The 17,563-nt window shown below is 38.4% G+C and overlaps 3 protein-coding genes across 6 annotated transcripts; 2 read left to right on the top strand and 1 right to left on the bottom strand.

Moving 5' to 3' along the window:
* The first annotated feature begins 726 nt into the window (after positions 1–726).
* Positions 727–3,899, top strand: LOC126762252 (proclotting enzyme). Of its 3 annotated transcripts, none has more exons than XM_050478863.1 (6): positions 727–845; positions 1,803–1,891; positions 2,340–2,503; positions 2,639–2,775; positions 2,828–3,413; positions 3,480–3,899. In XM_050478863.1, the coding sequence occupies exons 2-6, from the start codon at positions 1,807–1,809 to the stop codon at positions 3,750–3,752; spliced, it is 1,245 nt and encodes a 414-aa protein (XP_050334820.1). In that variant the 5' UTR covers positions 727–845; positions 1,803–1,806; the 3' UTR covers positions 3,753–3,899. The 3 variants fall into 3 exon arrangements, with proteins under 3 accessions (XP_050334820.1, XP_050334819.1, XP_050334821.1); XM_050478862.1 differs by lacking the exon at positions 727–845 and adding an exon at positions 854–967; XM_050478864.1 differs by lacking the exon at positions 727–845 and adding an exon at positions 967–1,047.
* LOC126762247 (lon protease homolog, mitochondrial) lies at positions 3,779–7,884 on the bottom strand. Of its 2 annotated transcripts, none has more exons than XM_050478854.1 (11): positions 7,383–7,884; positions 7,028–7,286; positions 6,371–6,695; positions 6,187–6,316; positions 5,818–6,122; positions 5,522–5,751; positions 5,274–5,466; positions 4,840–5,203; positions 4,420–4,778; positions 4,170–4,359; positions 3,779–4,105 (listed from the first exon to the last, which is right to left on the bottom strand). In XM_050478854.1, exons 1-11 carry the CDS (start codon positions 7,743–7,745, stop codon positions 3,959–3,961), a joined length of 2,865 nt encoding a protein of 954 aa, XP_050334811.1. In that variant the 5' UTR covers positions 7,746–7,884; the 3' UTR covers positions 3,779–3,958. The 2 variants fall into 2 exon arrangements, with proteins under 2 accessions (XP_050334811.1, XP_050334810.1); XM_050478853.1 differs by having other exon boundaries at positions 6,371–6,749.
* Positions 7,885–8,747: 863 nt separating this feature from the next.
* Positions 8,748–17,517, top strand: LOC126762251 (cysteine sulfinic acid decarboxylase). Its single transcript, XM_050478861.1, has 7 exons — positions 8,748–9,399; positions 10,334–10,683; positions 12,624–12,811; positions 12,926–13,051; positions 14,009–14,357; positions 14,431–14,925; positions 17,236–17,517. Exons 2-7 carry the CDS (start codon positions 10,483–10,485, stop codon positions 17,422–17,424), a joined length of 1,548 nt encoding a protein of 515 aa, XP_050334818.1. The 5' UTR covers positions 8,748–9,399; positions 10,334–10,482; the 3' UTR covers positions 17,425–17,517.
* The last annotated feature ends 46 nt before the right edge of the window (positions 17,518–17,563 follow it).

Below are 17,563 nucleotides of genomic sequence, written 5' to 3' on the forward strand. Positions count from 1 at the left end.
GAATTTTCTTTCGTTTGACATCACAAAGGGTTGTACATATCAGTCTAAAGGACGTTTTCTCAATGGCTGGTTAGCAAACATCTGTCACTTAAGTTCTAGTCAACTATACCGAAGGAAGAAGTCTTGGTTAAAATAATCAGAACTTGACTGACAGATTGCTGCTAACCAGATATTGAGAAAACGATCCTAAGTTACAAAAACTATTAGTTGCTTAAATTAATCAAAGTAAGATATGCACTTTTTCTTTAACACGAAGTCGATAACATCCCACAGTACGCAATTAAACCAAAAAACTCATAACTCAACAATTACTAATGCAATAAACAATGTGCGAAGATGATATCGAACCAAAAGTAATAATAGCAAAAACAATTACAATACAGTAGCAGCCCAGCCCACCCGCCTCTCCAGCAACAACAACAATAATAAAAAAGTAATAAATCAACGTAAAGTGCAGCTTGAAACCGGCATAACATTTGAATTGTGTAGATATCTTTGCATATATGTATGTATGTATGTATGATATATACAATTGTTTGCTATAAGAAATTAAATATTTTAATCAGCGCTGCAAAGAGTGGAAATAAAAAAAAATATCAGCAATAATCGCTTAATACTCGTACGAATATAAAATCACAGAAAAAACCAGCAATGGCAACTGGAAGGGGTAAGCGTCGACGCTCGCTTCGCAAATCACAGTCAGAGCGCGTCAACGGTTTGTGCATAAAAAACTAAGATTGATCGAATTTAGTTGACAAAGTGTGGAGAACCTGAACGGATTTGCTAACTAAGGCGGTGCGTCAGTACCGACAATACAGAAACGCTCGACAGTAGCAGTAACAGTGGTAAAAAATAGCGTATGAAATATCGGTTTATGATATCCGTATTCGGTGGAAGTGGCTGCAGAAAAACCAAAATAATAATGTCTAAGAGTGACTCAATGGATAATGTCTAAAAAAATATATATGTATATCTATATATTTATAACTTAAATGCAAAATTATCTTGAAATACTACATATCTATAGCATAACGGCAAAGTTTTCTTGTATGTGTTGCATTTTCATAATAATGTAGTTCGAGTTTCGTAAAAAACAGATGTTTTACAAATGTTACACAAAAAAAATTAACTAGAGTTTTTTTTGAGAAAATAAATGCATAAAAAAAGTTAATAAAAAAAATAAAAAAATTTATAAAAAAAATATAAAAAAATATAAAAAAAAATAAATTAAATAAAAAAAATAATAAAAATATAAACAAAAAAATTAATAAAAATAATTTAATAAAAAAAATGTAATAATAAACGCGTACTATATTAATTTTAATTAATGCAAAATTTCTACTGATTTTTTTAAGAAAAAAATGCATAAAAATATAAGAAAGTAAAAAAAAAATAATAATAATAGAAGCGTGTTATATTAATTTTAATTAATGCATTGATTAGACTCGCTGCATCTGCTATACCGTTACATAAAAAAAACAAGAGCAATGTTAAATAAGAAAACCGGCTTAGTGCTTAATTGCAATTTTTAAATTAAATCAATTTATTTTTAAACCAGAACAAGAAACTGTATTATAATAAATGTTCAGGGAGCACCGTCGTTTTTTGTGTTGTGAATTTTTTCCTTAGCCGGCAAATACCTTTGAGCTTGAGTCTTTGAAATAATTATTCTTTATTCTTTTTTTTCTAAAGCAGCTGATATTTTTATACATTATTTTCTATGCAAACCAAATTATGTGTATCTTTAACCAAAAACATATTTTTTAATTTTTTGGTTTTTTTTATATTTTTTTCTTTTTTAGCATCATGCGCACACAAAAATCGACACTTCACCTACTTCTTATCGTATGTTTAGCACAATGGGTTCGAGCAACAACTAAGGACTATATTGGTATGTAGTAAAAAATAGATTTTTACATATATATACATATGTATGTATGTATATATGCTTGATATGATATGTATATAAAAACATAAAAAATATTCGTTTATCGAATTTATGTCATTTATTTTTAAATGCTGCTAACCAGTAGCTTAAGGGGTTACTTGGGTTCCGTTCAGCAAAAAACAGTTGAAATATATGTATAACGGTAAAACGGTTAAATGTGAAGTTGGCTGCGAAAAAATTCAATAAGATCAGCTTTTGTCTAACGAAATTACTTCGTGAACGACGCAATATGAACATATCTATTATTTAAGCCGAACTGTGATCTTAATTGAATTAGACTTCCATTAAATTCAGTATAAATATACATATTAAACATTTTCCCATATCCGCATTAGAGCATCTTTACGTGCTAATAATTGCCGTTAACTAAATACACGTTGTCATTTCATAGATCTACTCGAATTGCCCGACAACGATGAGTTTCTATGGGGTCGGCACGATAACGAAATTGCATATAGCAAAGCGCACTCACATTCTAACGAATATAACAGTACAGGTGGCGGTAGTGATTATCTGATGCGTCACATATTGAAGAAGCGACAGGTGATTTTCCAAGTGAGTACAGTGCATTTATTTAAAGCGCACGCAATTATCATGGAATACTATACAATAAATGTAAAACTAGTTTTTCACATAACGGAACTAAGTAATGATTAACTACGTAATAATTAAAATTTTTACCTTTTATAGGAAAATAAAGATTACGGCGAGTGCCGCACGGCGTTGGGCGAAGTAGGGCGCTGTCGACATCCGCTCTACTGTCGCATACCGGAATTGAAGGATGATGTCTGGCGCTTGATCTCGCAGTTGTGCATAATCGAACAGAGGTTGGTCTGGCAAAATGTTTTTATTTTTCTCTTGCTAATTGGTTACTAACAGTTCGATTGGCATATGTTGCACGCAACATACGGAGTCGCGCTCCAGTCCACAAGTTATCAGTGACGTCAATAATAATGGCTTGGAAGAGGCGCGCATAGTCAACAAACCGGAACAACGCGGTTGCGGTCTTACCACCAAACAGTTTCCGCGCATCACTGGCGGTCGGCCAGCTGAACCCGATGAATGGCCTTGGATGGCTGCCTTGATACGTCCCGGTGTGCCGTATGTCTGGTGTGGTGGTGCGCTGGTCACCGATCGGCATGTGCTCACCGCTGGCCACTGTGTGCATAAATTCAAATTGGAGGATATATTTGTGCGCTTGGGCGAATACAATACACAGATGACTAATGAGACGCGTGCACGTGATTTTCGCATTGCTAATATGGTCATACATGTAGATTACGATCCGTTGACATATGAGAATGATATAGCCTTGCTGCGTCTGGATCGTGCCACACTATTTAATACGTATATATGGCCGGTTTGTATGCCACCCATTGGTCAAATTTGGGAGGGGCAGGTCGGCGTGGTTACAGGTTGGGGTACGCAAACTTTCGCTGGACCGCATTCGGAAATACTTATGGAGGTAGGCATTCAATTTCAAATTAAATGGCAAATTACACGCATACAATATATTGTTTAACAACGTTAGGTGCTGCTGCCCATTTGGAAGCTGGGCGATTGTCGTCGCGCGATGGTTGAACGCATACCGGACACTGTGTTGTGCGCAGGCGTGCGCGAGGGCGGTCAAGACTCGTGTCAGGGTGATAGCGGTGGTCCGCTGCTCGTGCAATTGCCTAATCGTCGCTGGGTCACAGTGGGTATTGTCTCTTGGGGTGTACGCTGCGGCGAAGCCAATCGTCCTGGCATGTACACGAGCGTTAATCACTACATGCACTGGATATTACAGAACTCTGATATTTAAGAAAGTTGGCAGTACGTACTTAAACATATGTTTCACCCTTAAAAAGCCGTTTATTAAATAAAATTTGTTTAATACTCGCTAGTTGGTTTCGTCGCGATATTTCAAGAAACTAATCCTACAACAATATATATATATATTGAAAATTTATATTATGTGTTTCTGTATAATGCTTAGCATTTCTACGACACACACTTTTTAAACATCAACTAATTGGGAAAAGCAATTTTATATACATCTTCGTAGGTTGTGGCGAAGTGCGCTTCAATACCGTCGGTTATGTAGGATGGTAATTCAGCAAAATCTTTCTTATTTTCTTCGGGTAGTATTATGCATGTGATACCTGAGCGTTTGGCCTGTCACGGAATAGCAGAAAGGAGTAATCATAAATATATCAATAAATAATTTGGCTTTACTTACAGCAATTGTCTTCTCTTTAATGCCACCTACAGGCAGTACTCTGCCTTTGAGCGACACCTCACCCGTCATTGCCAAATTCTGTCGCACCGGGCGATTTGTTGCCAATGATATTAGCGCTGTAACTATGGTTACACCGGCGCTGGGGCCATCCTTGGGTGTAGAGCCTTCCGGCACGTGCAAATGAATATGCCTGCAAGTCAAGATATAATAGTTTAGTAATTACTTTAAGCGCTACATTTCAACAGCGTACCCTTTCTCTAAGAAAGTATTATCTTCGTTTTTGGTACGCAGATAATTTCGCGCCACGGTTAGCGCAATTTGTGCAGATTCCTTCATTACAGTACCAAGGTTACCCGTTAAGTGTATTGAACCGCTGCCGTCATCGTCTTTATTGAGTTTGCCAGCTCGGCGTGAAGCTGTTTCAATGTACAGCGAGGAGCCACCCATAGCGGTCCATGCCAGACCCATAACGACGCCGGGTGGTGTATCTTCGTACATGCGATCCGATGAGAATATATGTTTGCCGAGGAACGTGGTTAGATTGTCGGAGGTGATTGTGAAGTGTGAACCCTCTTTTTTCACAAAGCGGTAGGCCACCTTGCGCACAATCTAAAATAATCAACAATTGTAGTTAAATAATTATATATTTAGAATATATACTCGCACTTACTTTTTCGATGTGTTTTTGCAAATTTCGCACACCTGATTCGCGGCAATAGCTTCTAATCAGTGTTTTCAACGAGTCGTCTTCAATATCTATATGCTCGGCGGTAATACCGCAATCGCGCATCGCTTGTGGTATCAGATACTGACGCGCAATGGCCATTTTTTCTTCAGCGACATAGCCGGACATCTCTATTAGTTCCATACGATCGCGCAAAGGTTCGGGTATGGTATCGATAACGTTTGCTGTACATATGAAAAGCACATGCGATAGATCGACGGGTACATCAAGGTAATGATCGAGGAAATTGGCGTTTTGTTCGGGATCGAGAAGTTCAAGCAAAGCAGAACTGGGATCGCCCTGGTAGCCTCTAGCGAACGTAATGCATTTATTTGTATGGTATTTAGTTATACAGTTTATGAAGTTATTTTGTTACTCACTTGCCAATTTTGTCCACTTCATCGATAAGTACCAAAGGATTCTCAGTCTTTGTCTTCTTTAAACATTGTATGAGTTTACCAGGCATGGCACCCACATATGTGCGCCGGTGGCCTTTTATTTCAGCAACGTCGGTCATGCCGCCAACGCTGAAGCGGAAATATTCACGGTTTAAAGCGCGTGCAATGGAGCGAGCTAAAAAACCGTAGGCATGAATATGGAAGAATTAAAAATTTACATTGTCCCATACCTATACTCGTTTTGCCCACACCAGGTGGTCCATGGAAGCAGAGAATTTTGCCCTGAGTGCTGCCTTTCAAATGGCTCACAGCAATAAATTCCAAAATACGTTTCTTAATGTCTTCCATACCATAGTGATCATGGTCTAAAATTTCTTGTGCTTGTTCTAAACTCAAGTTCTCTGTGCTTGTAACACCCCATGGCAGCGAAGTTAACCAGTCCAAGTAGTTACGTGTAACGCTGCAATATTTATAATCATTGTAATATTTGTATTCTAATATAAGGAAATATTTTTTGTATAAGTACTTGAATTCTGAACTATGGCTCTCCAAGAAATTCAGCTTGTTCAATTCCTCATCTATAACAGTCATAACATTCTCAGGCACGGTTTTGTCTTTTAATTTCTCACGATATTTCTCGCCAATCGCATCCTTATCGTCTTTTTCTATGCCCAATTCTTTTTTAATCACTTTAAGCTGTTCTTGGAGTATATATTTGCGATGCTGTTGCTTTACCTTCTCCTCAACTTCACGTCCAATTTTCTGCTGCAACTTCGATAATTCAAGCTCTTTCTTTAGCAAAGCCAGAGCAAGCAACAAACGTTTGGGTATCTGAGAAGTATATATGATGATTAAAGTCTGCATAATATTTAATTTTATGTAAAGTGTTACTTACATCCATTTCCTCCATGATCTTTTGCAGCTCTTCGGGTTCTGCAGCAGACAGCGACGCGCCTAAGTCACACAGATATACTGGATTATCCACCACACGTTGATTTTGGTGCAACATTTGCTGCAAACTCTCCCTGTGAGAATTTAAAAATTATATCATTATACACTTTAATCTGTATTAAGCTTGCCTGTATAATGGATTCATAGTAATGATATCCCGTATTGTTTTTATCACTTCCTGCGTTAGTGCTTTCACTTCCTCGGTTTGTTTGTACTGTTCATGCTTCACATTTTCCACTTCAACCATAAGCACAGGTTGAGGCACACTGCCAGCTGCTGGAGGTTCTTGTGTTGCTCCTGCCGCAGGTGGTACAGCAGTTCCTGCTGGTGGTATTACCTCCTCTGTTTTCTCAGGTGTTGCCTTGGCACCTTGATTGGCATCGCGTTTGGACATGCGACCCGTACGCGCTTTTCGTGCTAATTTACGACGTTCCAATTCAGTTTGTTCTTCAGCTGGGATGTTCAATTTTACATTAAAGAGTGGAAAATGTATTGTCGTCTTCTTCTCTGAGTGGAGAGCATTATGACGAAATATTTTCTTATATATATTGCCAAAAGACTAACTGATATATGAACGGATTAAGGTAGGAAGGAGGAAGGGATGGGAAGAGTGAACGGGTAAAGTGAAACCGTTAGATGAATTGTTAATCGGTGCAATGGAGCTCTCATCAAACTAGTGTCTTTTGAATAATTAGTTGGTGTTTGGAAGCAACAAAGTTATTTGCACTTTCCATTCCCCCTAGTTATGAATATTATACATATAACAATAATTGAAAAATATATACCTTTCGACGTTGGGATTAGGTCCTCTAAAATTTGTCCAGTAATTTTAATACGTCTGTGTGCCACAACCACCATACGTAGTTTATCGCCCAAATCTTGCAGCTCTTGTATTTGTGCAAATGTTCCTACATTGTATACTTCGTCCAATTTTTCCACCACTTCCGACTCATTATCATTGTCCTTCTTCATGAATACACCTACATATGGCTGATTTAACTTAACTTTGCGTCTAATCAAATCAATAACTATTGGATTTGAAACCTACAAGCATATAAAATTATATAATACATGAAGAAATTTTCAACTGGAAAATATATTATTGTAATTGCATTTGATTTTGCTTTCATAACAACGCACTTCTAGAATTTTCATAAAGCGCGGAAATACTGGATTACGTCGCGTAGCGAGCAGTGGCAAATGCGGCCACACTTCCGGCACCGCCACAGTTGCCGGCAACTGCGGATCCTTATTCACTATGTATTCGGTAGAGTCAGCTTCCAACTCCTCTTCCTCATCTTTTTTGCGATTAGTGCAATAATTGCGGGCGCTGATTGTACTCGAACGTAGTAATAAGGCTACGCTGCTGGCGTCGATGCGCCGCTGAAGTGCTCCATAACGCCAGTTTGAGCGTATTAAAGAATGTGTTGCATGTTGCTCTTGCGCCACGAGTGTACCAATGCTGCGTGCCAATGTTCGGTGCTTCAGAAGACGCGTTAACATTTTTTAAAACAATATTTTCATATAAAGTCTTGTAACTATTGTGAAAATGTTATTATTGAGGAAAAAATGACAGAACACTATCGGCAGTGCAAAGTATTTTTCTATTTCTTTATCAACGACAGCGTGAAATGGCAATTAGAATAAAATGACAATAAGAAAAAATAATAGAAAAGACGAGAAAATAATTGAAATCATATGGAGAGATGTGTTTAATGTGCATTGGGTGACGCAATTCATTGTCTATGTTTTGAAATATATTATGTAAAATGTATGCAGTGAACCATTTTCTGCTAGAAAACTTAACGTAAATCTATATATTAGTTACAAAATATTTTTTAAAACATCGCTTTCATTCAGAAAAATTGCAATTTTCCAATTGGAGGAAAACAGCAGCCAGCAGTGTTCAGTTTGCTTTATTTCTGTACAGTGATGGCTAAAATATTGGTACTCTTTTATGATATGACAATACAGTCGACGCTTACAGTAAGTCCGTAAGAATAAAGTCTGATACACATATAAAAATACATACATGCATACATACATACATATATACAAATAAGGTCTCGAAGGATCATTCACTAAGATGAAAATAATCTTCCGTTCACAGGTTCATTGAGCAGTTTATTGATTCTACATAATATAATTTTTTTTTGGTTGAAAAAAATAAAAATATATACAATATTATCAAAAACTCTTGAATGGGAAACGAACACCAATTCAAACACACATTAAAAAGATTGCAAATTAAATCGTATACATACATATATGTACATAGTACATTGTATGTACATACATATATACATACATACCTATTCCGAACTCTATCGGTTATTAAGCGAAAGACAAGCGATAAATATTAATCTTTGATTGTAAACACATACACATGTACATTTAGCCCAAAGCAATGTACGCACTGACACTGTCAATTTTTGCACACATGTATGTGCGTACATACACACACACAAGCACTATTTTCAATTCGTAAATGCTCGTATGTGACTGCATGCAGACGAATTAATTAATCTGTAAAGATCAGAATTGTTTCGGTATTGCTGTGGACAATAACTGTTTGATAAAATTAGAATTGAAAAATAATGCAAATAATGTATGGCGAATAAAAAACAACGAACAAATAACTAGAGACAAAAGTGCTAGCCCTATCGATAGAACGTATACATGCCGGGTACTAACGGAGCGCGATTACACATACATATGTACATATGTATGAACATATTGAAAGCTGCATGACACCCCAATGCGCTTACGGCGAGGAAGAGGAGCAACTGGAATCCACTTGACTGCAAGCATCACTCTAAAACAATTAATAAATACGATTGCAGAATATATTAAATCATTGACACCACAGCGCACGTACGGCGTGTTAACAAACATACTACAAGTGTCTGCCCATACGTATTTACATGTGTATATGTATGCAGTTGACGGAAAACAACACAGCAAAAGGCAGTAGGCGGCGGGTGGTTGTTAGCAAATACATTTAGTGTGTAATTCCACATTCGACCGTCAACATTGTCAGTCTTTGGGTGACGCTGGTGCCTGCCTTTCAAACAAAAATTTCATTGAAAGCACAGCAAAACGAGTGAAAGTGAGGAGTGCGATAAGTTGAAGAAACATTCAAATTTTGCCGAAAAGTGTAAGTTATTACATTTAAGAAGATCAAGAATTGAAAAAATTTTGAGAATACATTTTAAAGTTTCGTTGGCATGTATGGCATTTACAATAAGTTAGCTTTGAACCGAATTTTTTATAGAAATTTTCAGGCAACAGCAGGATCGTGTAGTTTGCGAACAAAAGTCCATAGATCAAAGTGGTTAAGACTAAACAGTACTAAAATAAATATTTTTACAGACTTTTTGCTTATTTACGATTAATTATTTTTTTATTATTTATTTATCAACAAATCAAGAAAAAGTCACACATAATTCAAAAAAATTCAATGCCGAAAAATTCAGAAAAATTTTAAAATTGCCTTAAAATTTTATTTTTTAATTTTTCTGATTTTTTTGGCATTTTTTTAATTTTTCTGAATTATGTAATTTTCAAAGGTGTCAGAGAATCTATTTTTCACAGTACCAAGCGAAAAAACATTATTTTTTTAAGCCACCCCTGTACATATGTATATACATATATGTACATACATACATATGTATATAACTATAGTAATACTTGGAACGACTATTTTAGAGGGGTCTAAGAACCCAGTTTTCAGAGTTCCGAGAAAAAAATATATATTCAGGGTTTTTAAACCACCCTAATATGTTTATGTATGTATGTATTACTGTCAAATTTATTTTGGAAAAAATGTTAATGATTAATAATTATTTTTATTTATATTTTGAAATTATTTTTAATTTAACTTATAGCAAATTTTTTTAGTCCCAAACATATATAATGGTAATTAAAACTAATTAGTTTGCATTTGTAGGTTATATAGAATTCTTTATAACCAAACTTTTTTATGAAGAAGAAATAAAAAAGTATCGCTCTTGATAAGACTAAGATTAAAAGTTCCTTAACAACAAAATTCAATTACCTCGCATGACTAATTATTTGAAATTTATTCACAGACAATACCAAAAATAAAAACTCCAAAACAATAAGAAAAAAACTGACCACAGTTAAACCACATTAAACAATTAGTGCAGACAAAATATAAGCAGCCATAAAAACAACAACAGCGGCGATAATATAACAAGACAACTAAATAAACGTAAACATGTCAAGCGAAACAAAAACTACAGCAACAACACAAAACAAAGTGGATGAGATTGATAAGATACGTCTTAATCTAGCCGATGATTGGAAAGTGCTGGGCTCCGTCTATGATTTGTTGAAAAATGGGAAAGCGTTTTGTGTGTCCGATGCCGACCGCGATGCGGTAAAAATTGTCGACTTTAAGCAGCCGAACGAAATGAAGGTAAGTTAACACAAAAAAGTACTTTATGTGAATCCAGGTATATATTTGTATGTATAATATTAGGGGCTGAGGCTTGTTGAAGCAGTGGGTGTAGCAAAAAAGTAGTGGTAAGCTCAAGCTGCGAGATATATGTATGTATATAGATGCTGATACCGAGCGCTAATATATACTCTCATATTATATATGTATATATACATATTTTTTTATATACATACATATATATGCATGTATGTAAGTATATAAGTAGTTAGTGCTTGCCACCGAGAAAGCGGCTTAAATGCCACAAAACTGTCAACACACTTTGGCGACACACAATGATTTGAAACCGTTGGCTGTAGCTTGCAACAGCGGATGACGACAACGACAACGACAACGACGACAAAGTGTCACTGCCATGGTCAAATCGAGTTTGGCGCAGGCGGGTGTGTTTTGGATCGCGAAATCCGCTGACAATGCTTGTGCAGCGTCGGCTAGCGCTAGCGATGACAAGGCGTTATTCGTGAACACTGGATTTGCAATTAAAAAGTGTGTCAAGTTTATTTTTCTTTTAACGGATTTAAACATTTTCATTTTGACCGGCATTTTTATGGCAAATCGAACGGCGATTCAATCACTAAGTCAGTGAATAGACACAATGCACATACGAACATACATATGTATGCACATGTATGTACTTACATACATACATATATACACAAATGCGAGCCGGCAAAGCCGTTCGTCTTTTCACTTCACTTTGAAAATTATTTTGTCAACATGTCAGCAACTGTTGCTGTTGCTCGAAACTATGTAGTTGCTATGTTGTGCGCCATGTTGCTATGTGTTACTGCCTGCTGTTGTTACGTTGTTGTTATTGTTGGCACAAAGTTGATCCGCTGTTGACCGCCGCTGATACATGATCATGTTCGTAGATTGTCATGTTTTGATTTTTGATTAGGATTGTGTGTACTCACAGGTATTTATATGCTGGTATTCGTTATTCACATGCTGTGTGCGCGCTTGCTACATACATACATACATAAGCTCAAGTTTAAGTACGTCTATATTTATTTTCTACCAATGCACGGTTTTACGCCCCAATTGTCAGTCTTGGCTCTGATCGTTGCTGTGAACTGTTAAAACCGTGATTTAAATTATATTTTAATTTTGGTTGATGCTTATTTATTATGCAGAAGCGACTTAAATGAGCGTGGAAGTTTAAGTTAAACGGTTTCAATTTTCACTAAGCTGGTCAACTGAGCAAATCTCTATATTATTTTATTTAAAAACGAGATGAAAAGTTAGCTAAGACAGCGCCGAAGCTATAATAACCTTCACTATGCACTTATTTTAGCATAAAAGGGTATAAATAGATCTTTAGGGTGGCTTGGATCGGCCAGTTTGTATAAAAGCTATATGCTATAGTGGTCCAATCTAAGCAAGTCTGCAATATTTATTTAGATTTGGGGTCAATTCAAAAGTTTTGTTTAGATTTAGTCAAGTCCACAACCTTTGTTTACATAAGGGGCCTCTGATCATTTTGTTTACATTTTATGAGGTCAAAGAACCTTTTGTTTACATTTTGCCAAGATCATTGATCGCTATGCTTGCATTTGGGGTCATTTGATGTTTATGCCAACGTTAGGCATATACAACGACAATTTGCCAAACTGTCGGTGGTTTGCAACCTAAGCCTTACTTCGTTATACAGAGATCGAACAAAAAGTAAAAAATAAAATCAAAAGTGGAAGAGCAGAATAAGAAAAGATTACAAATGAAAAATGTATAAAATGTAATAAAAATGTATTATCAGTTTACTCTCGTTATCTTTTGGGGAAGCATAATTTCAATGAGTGCTGATAAGCGTGGTGCAAAAAACTTATATTTTTATAAACAATTATAAATATATACTTACATATGTATATACAATAATTAATCAACATCAACCTCCTTCTACATAGCAATTGATTGACCTCAGCATCGATGAGAACAAAACACATACCATAGCAGAGATAGAGGACTTATGTCGGCTGGTAATTAAATATTCAGTAAAAACCAATCATGGCCGGTTTCATAATCAGCTGTTCGGCCAAATGGATCCGTATGGTTTGATGGGCCAATGGATCACCGATGCGCTCAATGCAAGCGCGTAAGTAAAATATTGAATATATTTATTTACACATAATATATTATGCGGTTCCACAGACCTAACAATTTCACACTAATTTATATATTTCTTCTTTTTTTTTTAATAAAATAACAGTTACACGTACGAAGTGGGTCCCGTCTTCTCGCTGATGGAAACGGAAATCATACGTACCGTTTGCCAATTGGCTGGTTATGCTGAAGGTGATGGCATCTTCGCACCTGGTGGCTCCATGTCTAATATGTAAGTAAACTTCTACAATGCTAAGACACTATAAATATACATATATAATAAGTGTAAGTTCGTATGCGAAAACAGTTATGCCTTCGGCCAACACTTGACTTTGACGCATTGAAAATATTAGATTTAGCTGAGCTGTCTTACATGGTTCACTATCAAGATGTTCAATGGCAAGTGTTACTTTAGGGCTAATTACTCACTCACACGGCTAGTGGTTAGACAGTTAGATAAACCGCAAGCAAAGGCATTGTTTTGGCTGTGTTATTTTAGGGTGGGTCCGACAAGCGTTTTGACGGCTCAGACGTTTATTTACATACAAAAATATGTATTCATTTGAGTGAGCCTCGCGGTCAGAGACAAAGTGCTCGAACTTTACAGGGTTTTTCAAGCAATTAAGAGTAGGATTTTGCATATAATTACACTGAGAGAAATTTACTATCTCGTTCTTAAACTTAATGAAACAAAATTGTGATGTAACGATTTCTAATATGGAAACTTACATAACTAACGATGGTTTTGGGGAGAATATGATTATTCGTAAACTTTTTACTCTTCGAAACATCGCTCGTAGACTCTTGAATTTTACGGCATTTCTCCAAAAAGTTTTTATTATAAGACAAAATTTCGAAAGATCTACTTAAGTGTCACAAACTTATGTTCAAAGCCTACTTGGTCAGTCGTTCGAAACTATATTGACCAACCACTCTGACTAACAACTTTTCCGTTCCTAGACAAACGGTTATGCGAATGGATGTACGCACATACTTATGTATATCCGACCAAAGACTCACAAATAAGAGGCATTTTTGAAATTATTTGAAAAATTATTTTATATACATATTTTTTGTTTTTTTTTTTTTTTGCAGCTTGCTAACCATACTGAATTTTTGTAAAAATTTTTCGCTGTGTCTACAAATCTGATTTATTACCCACTCAACAACTCTCTTCTATTCACTTCAGGTATGGCCTTGTCTTAGCTCGCTATAGCCGTCACCCTCAAGTGAAGACTGCCGGCTTGTTTGGCATGCGTCCACTTGCTCTCTTCACATCTGAAGAGTCACATTATAGCTTTGTTAAGGCCGCGCATTGGCTGGGTCTAGGCGCCGATAATTGTGTAGTTGTCAAAACAAATGAACGCGGTCAAATGTTAACAAACGATTTGGAGGCAAAGATTTTGAAAGCGCAAGAGTCGGGATGCGAACCGTTCTTTGTGAACGCTACCGCTGGCACCACTGTGTTGGGAGCGTTCGATGATCTCAATGCGATAGCGGATGTGTGTGAAAAATATGGCTTATGGTTGCATGTCGATGTAAGTATTTAAGTCATTGGACGATACAAAATTCTATAATTGTTATATAATTCTTACACAAATCCACGCACAGGCATGTCTGGGCGGTTCGGCGTTGCTCTCCTATCGAAATCGCCACTTGCTAGCCGGTCTCGATCGTACTAATTCTTTCGCTTGGAATCCACATAAATCACTCGGCGCGCCACTGCAATGCTCGCTCTTTTTGACACGTGAGCGTGATCTACTCACACGTTGCAATAGCATACAGGTGAACTATCTCTTTCAGCAGGACAAATTTTACGATGTATCCTATGATACAGGCAATAAGAGCATACAGTGCGGACGTAAAATTGATGCTTTCAAGTTTTGGTTAATGCTGAAGGCGCGTGGTTACGGCAGTTTTGGACGTTTGCTGGATCATGCCATAGATATTTCGAAAGTTTTCGTTGACAAAGTCAAGCAACGTGGTAGTGAACGCTTTCGTTTGGTTCTGGAAGATAACCAATATATGAATGTTTGCTTTTGGTACATACCGAAGGCGCTAAGGGGTCTTGAAGAAACACCAGAGTGGCAAGAGCGTTTGTATACGGTGAGTAATCGAAACTTTTCCGAAGTACTAGTTAATTTTTATATTTCCTGAACGGAAAATATTAAGTTTGCCATGACGTATGTACGTAACACTCCGAAATAAAAGGCAGAGACCCTATAAAATATATTTATTAAAGATCAGAATGATGAGCTGAGCTTATGTCCGTCCGTATGTATATACGCAACGCGGCGCTAGAGTCACCTAAGCGCTGGCAAGGCACGATGCCTGCGTTTCTTTTATAACGTCAGCTGGCAGCCAGCCTCCCGCGAAATCACCTCGCGACTGTTAAACTACATCACATCATGGCGCGAGAGTCATCTAAGCACTGGCCAGGCACGGTGCCTGTGTTTCTTTTATAGCGCCAGCTGGCAGCCAGCTTCCCGCGAAATCAACTCGCGACTGTTAAACTACATCACATCATGGCGCGAGAGTCATCTAAGCACTGGCCAGGCACGGTGCCTGTGTTTCTTTTATAGCGCCAGCTGGCAGCCAGCCTCCCGCGAAATCACCTCGCGACTGTTAAACTACATCAGATCATGGCGCGAGAGTCATCTAAGCACTGGCCAGGCACGGTGCCTGCGTTTCTTTTATAGCGCCAGCTGGCAGCCAGCCTCCCGCGAAATCACCTCGCGACTGTTAAACTACATCAGATCATGGCGCGAGAATCATCTAAGCACTGGCCAGGCACAGTGCTGGCGTTTCTTTTATAGCGCCAGCTGGCAGCCAGCCTCCCGCGAAATCACCTCGCGACTGTTAAACTACATCAGATCATGGCGCGAGAGTCATCTAAGCACTGGCCAGGCACGGTGCCTGTGTTTCTTTTATAGCGCCAGCTGGCAGCCAGCCTCCCGCGAAATCACCTCGCGACTGTTAAACTACATCAGATCATGGCGCGAGAGTCATCTAAGCACTGGCCAGGCACGGTGCCTGTGTTTCTTTTATAGCGCCAGCTGGCAGCCAGCCTCCCGCGAAATCACCTCGCGACTGTTAAACTACATCAGATCATGGCGCGAGAGTCATCTAAGCACTGGCCAGGCACGGTGCCTGTGTTTCTTTTATAGCGCCAGCTGGCAGCCAGCCTCCCGCGAAATCACCTCGCGACTGTTAAACTACATCAGATCATGGCGCGAGAGTCATCTAAGCACTGGCCAGGCACGGTGCCTGTGTTTCTTTTATAGCGCCAGCTGGCAGCCAGCCTCCCGCGAAATCACCTCGCGACTGTTAAACTACATCAGATCATGGCGCGAGAGTCATCTAAGCACTGGCCAGGCACGGTGCCTGTGTTTCTTTTATAGCGCCAGCTGGCAGCCAGCCTCCCGCGAAATCACCTCGCGACTGTTAAACTACATCAGATCATGGCGCGAGAGTCATCTAAGCACTGGCCAGGCACGGTGCCTGTGTTTCTTTTATAGCGCCAGCTGGCAGCCAGCTCCCGCGAATCACCTCGCGACTGTTAACTACTATCATCAGATCATCTAAGGCGCCAGGCAAGTGCCTGTGTTTCTTTATAGCGCACTGGCCAGGAAATCACCTCGCGTGCCTGCGTTTCTTTATAGCGCCAGCTAGCAGCCAGCTTCCCGCGAAATCACCTCGCGACTGTTAAACTACATCAGATCATGGCGCGAGAGTCATCTAAGCACTGGCCAGGCACGGTGCCTGTGTTTCTTTTATGGCTCCAACTGGCAGCCAGCTTCCCGCGATATCACCCCGCGACTGTTAAATTACATCACATCACGGCGCCACAGCAGCCTAAGCACTGGCCAGGCACTGTGACTGCGTTTCCTTTATAGCGCCAACTCGCAGCCAGCTTCCCGCGAAATCACCTAGCGACTGTTAAACTACATCACATCACGGCGCCACAGCAGCCTAAGCACTGGCCAGGTAGGTGCCTGCGTTTCTTTTATAGCGCTAGCTTCCCGCGAAATCACCTCGCGACTGTTAAACTACATCAGATCATCGCAGCGCAACAGTCAATCACGGTGCCTGCGTTTCCTTTATAGCACTGGCCAGGCACGGTGCCTGCGTTTCTTTTATAGCGCCAGCTGGCAGTCAGCTTCCCGCGAAATCACCTCGCGACTGTTTAACTGGCAGCCATATTCCAGCGAAGTCTTCTTGTGACTTTCAAAACTTAAGTTTCGAACATATTGCTTAATTCGGATCATTATAGCTTCAGTACTAACTGGGAGATAAAGTTCATCACACATACCCTTTCATTATATAATATAAGAAATATGTCTGTCAAAGGTATTATAGCGTTGGTGCAGATGAAGCTAACTTTTTTCTTGTTTTTTAAATTTTATTTGTTTTTAGGTTGCACCAAAGATTAAGGAGCGCATGGCTTATAGCGGCACTGTGATGATCGGTTATACGCCACTACAGTATCGTGGCTTGGGTAACTTTTTCCGTATGGTATTTACTTGTTTCCCAGTGCTAGAGGAAGCGGAACTAGATTTTATTTTGAATGAAATCGAGCGCTTGGGCGAAGAGTGCGAGTATTAATCGGCGATAGTTTAGGTTATTACAATACACTTAAGACTATTTCTTAAGTTTAATTTAAAATTATATGCAGAATAAAAAATGTAAGAAAACTTACTTATAAAAATGTCTTTTAACATGGATTCATCTGGGTAATTATTAT

This window comes from Bactrocera neohumeralis, chromosome 6, assembly GCF_024586455.1.
Source record: "Bactrocera neohumeralis isolate Rockhampton chromosome 6, APGP_CSIRO_Bneo_wtdbg2-racon-allhic-juicebox.fasta_v2, whole genome shotgun sequence".
Classification (NCBI taxonomy): Eukaryota; Metazoa; Arthropoda; class Insecta; order Diptera; family Tephritidae; genus Bactrocera; species Bactrocera neohumeralis.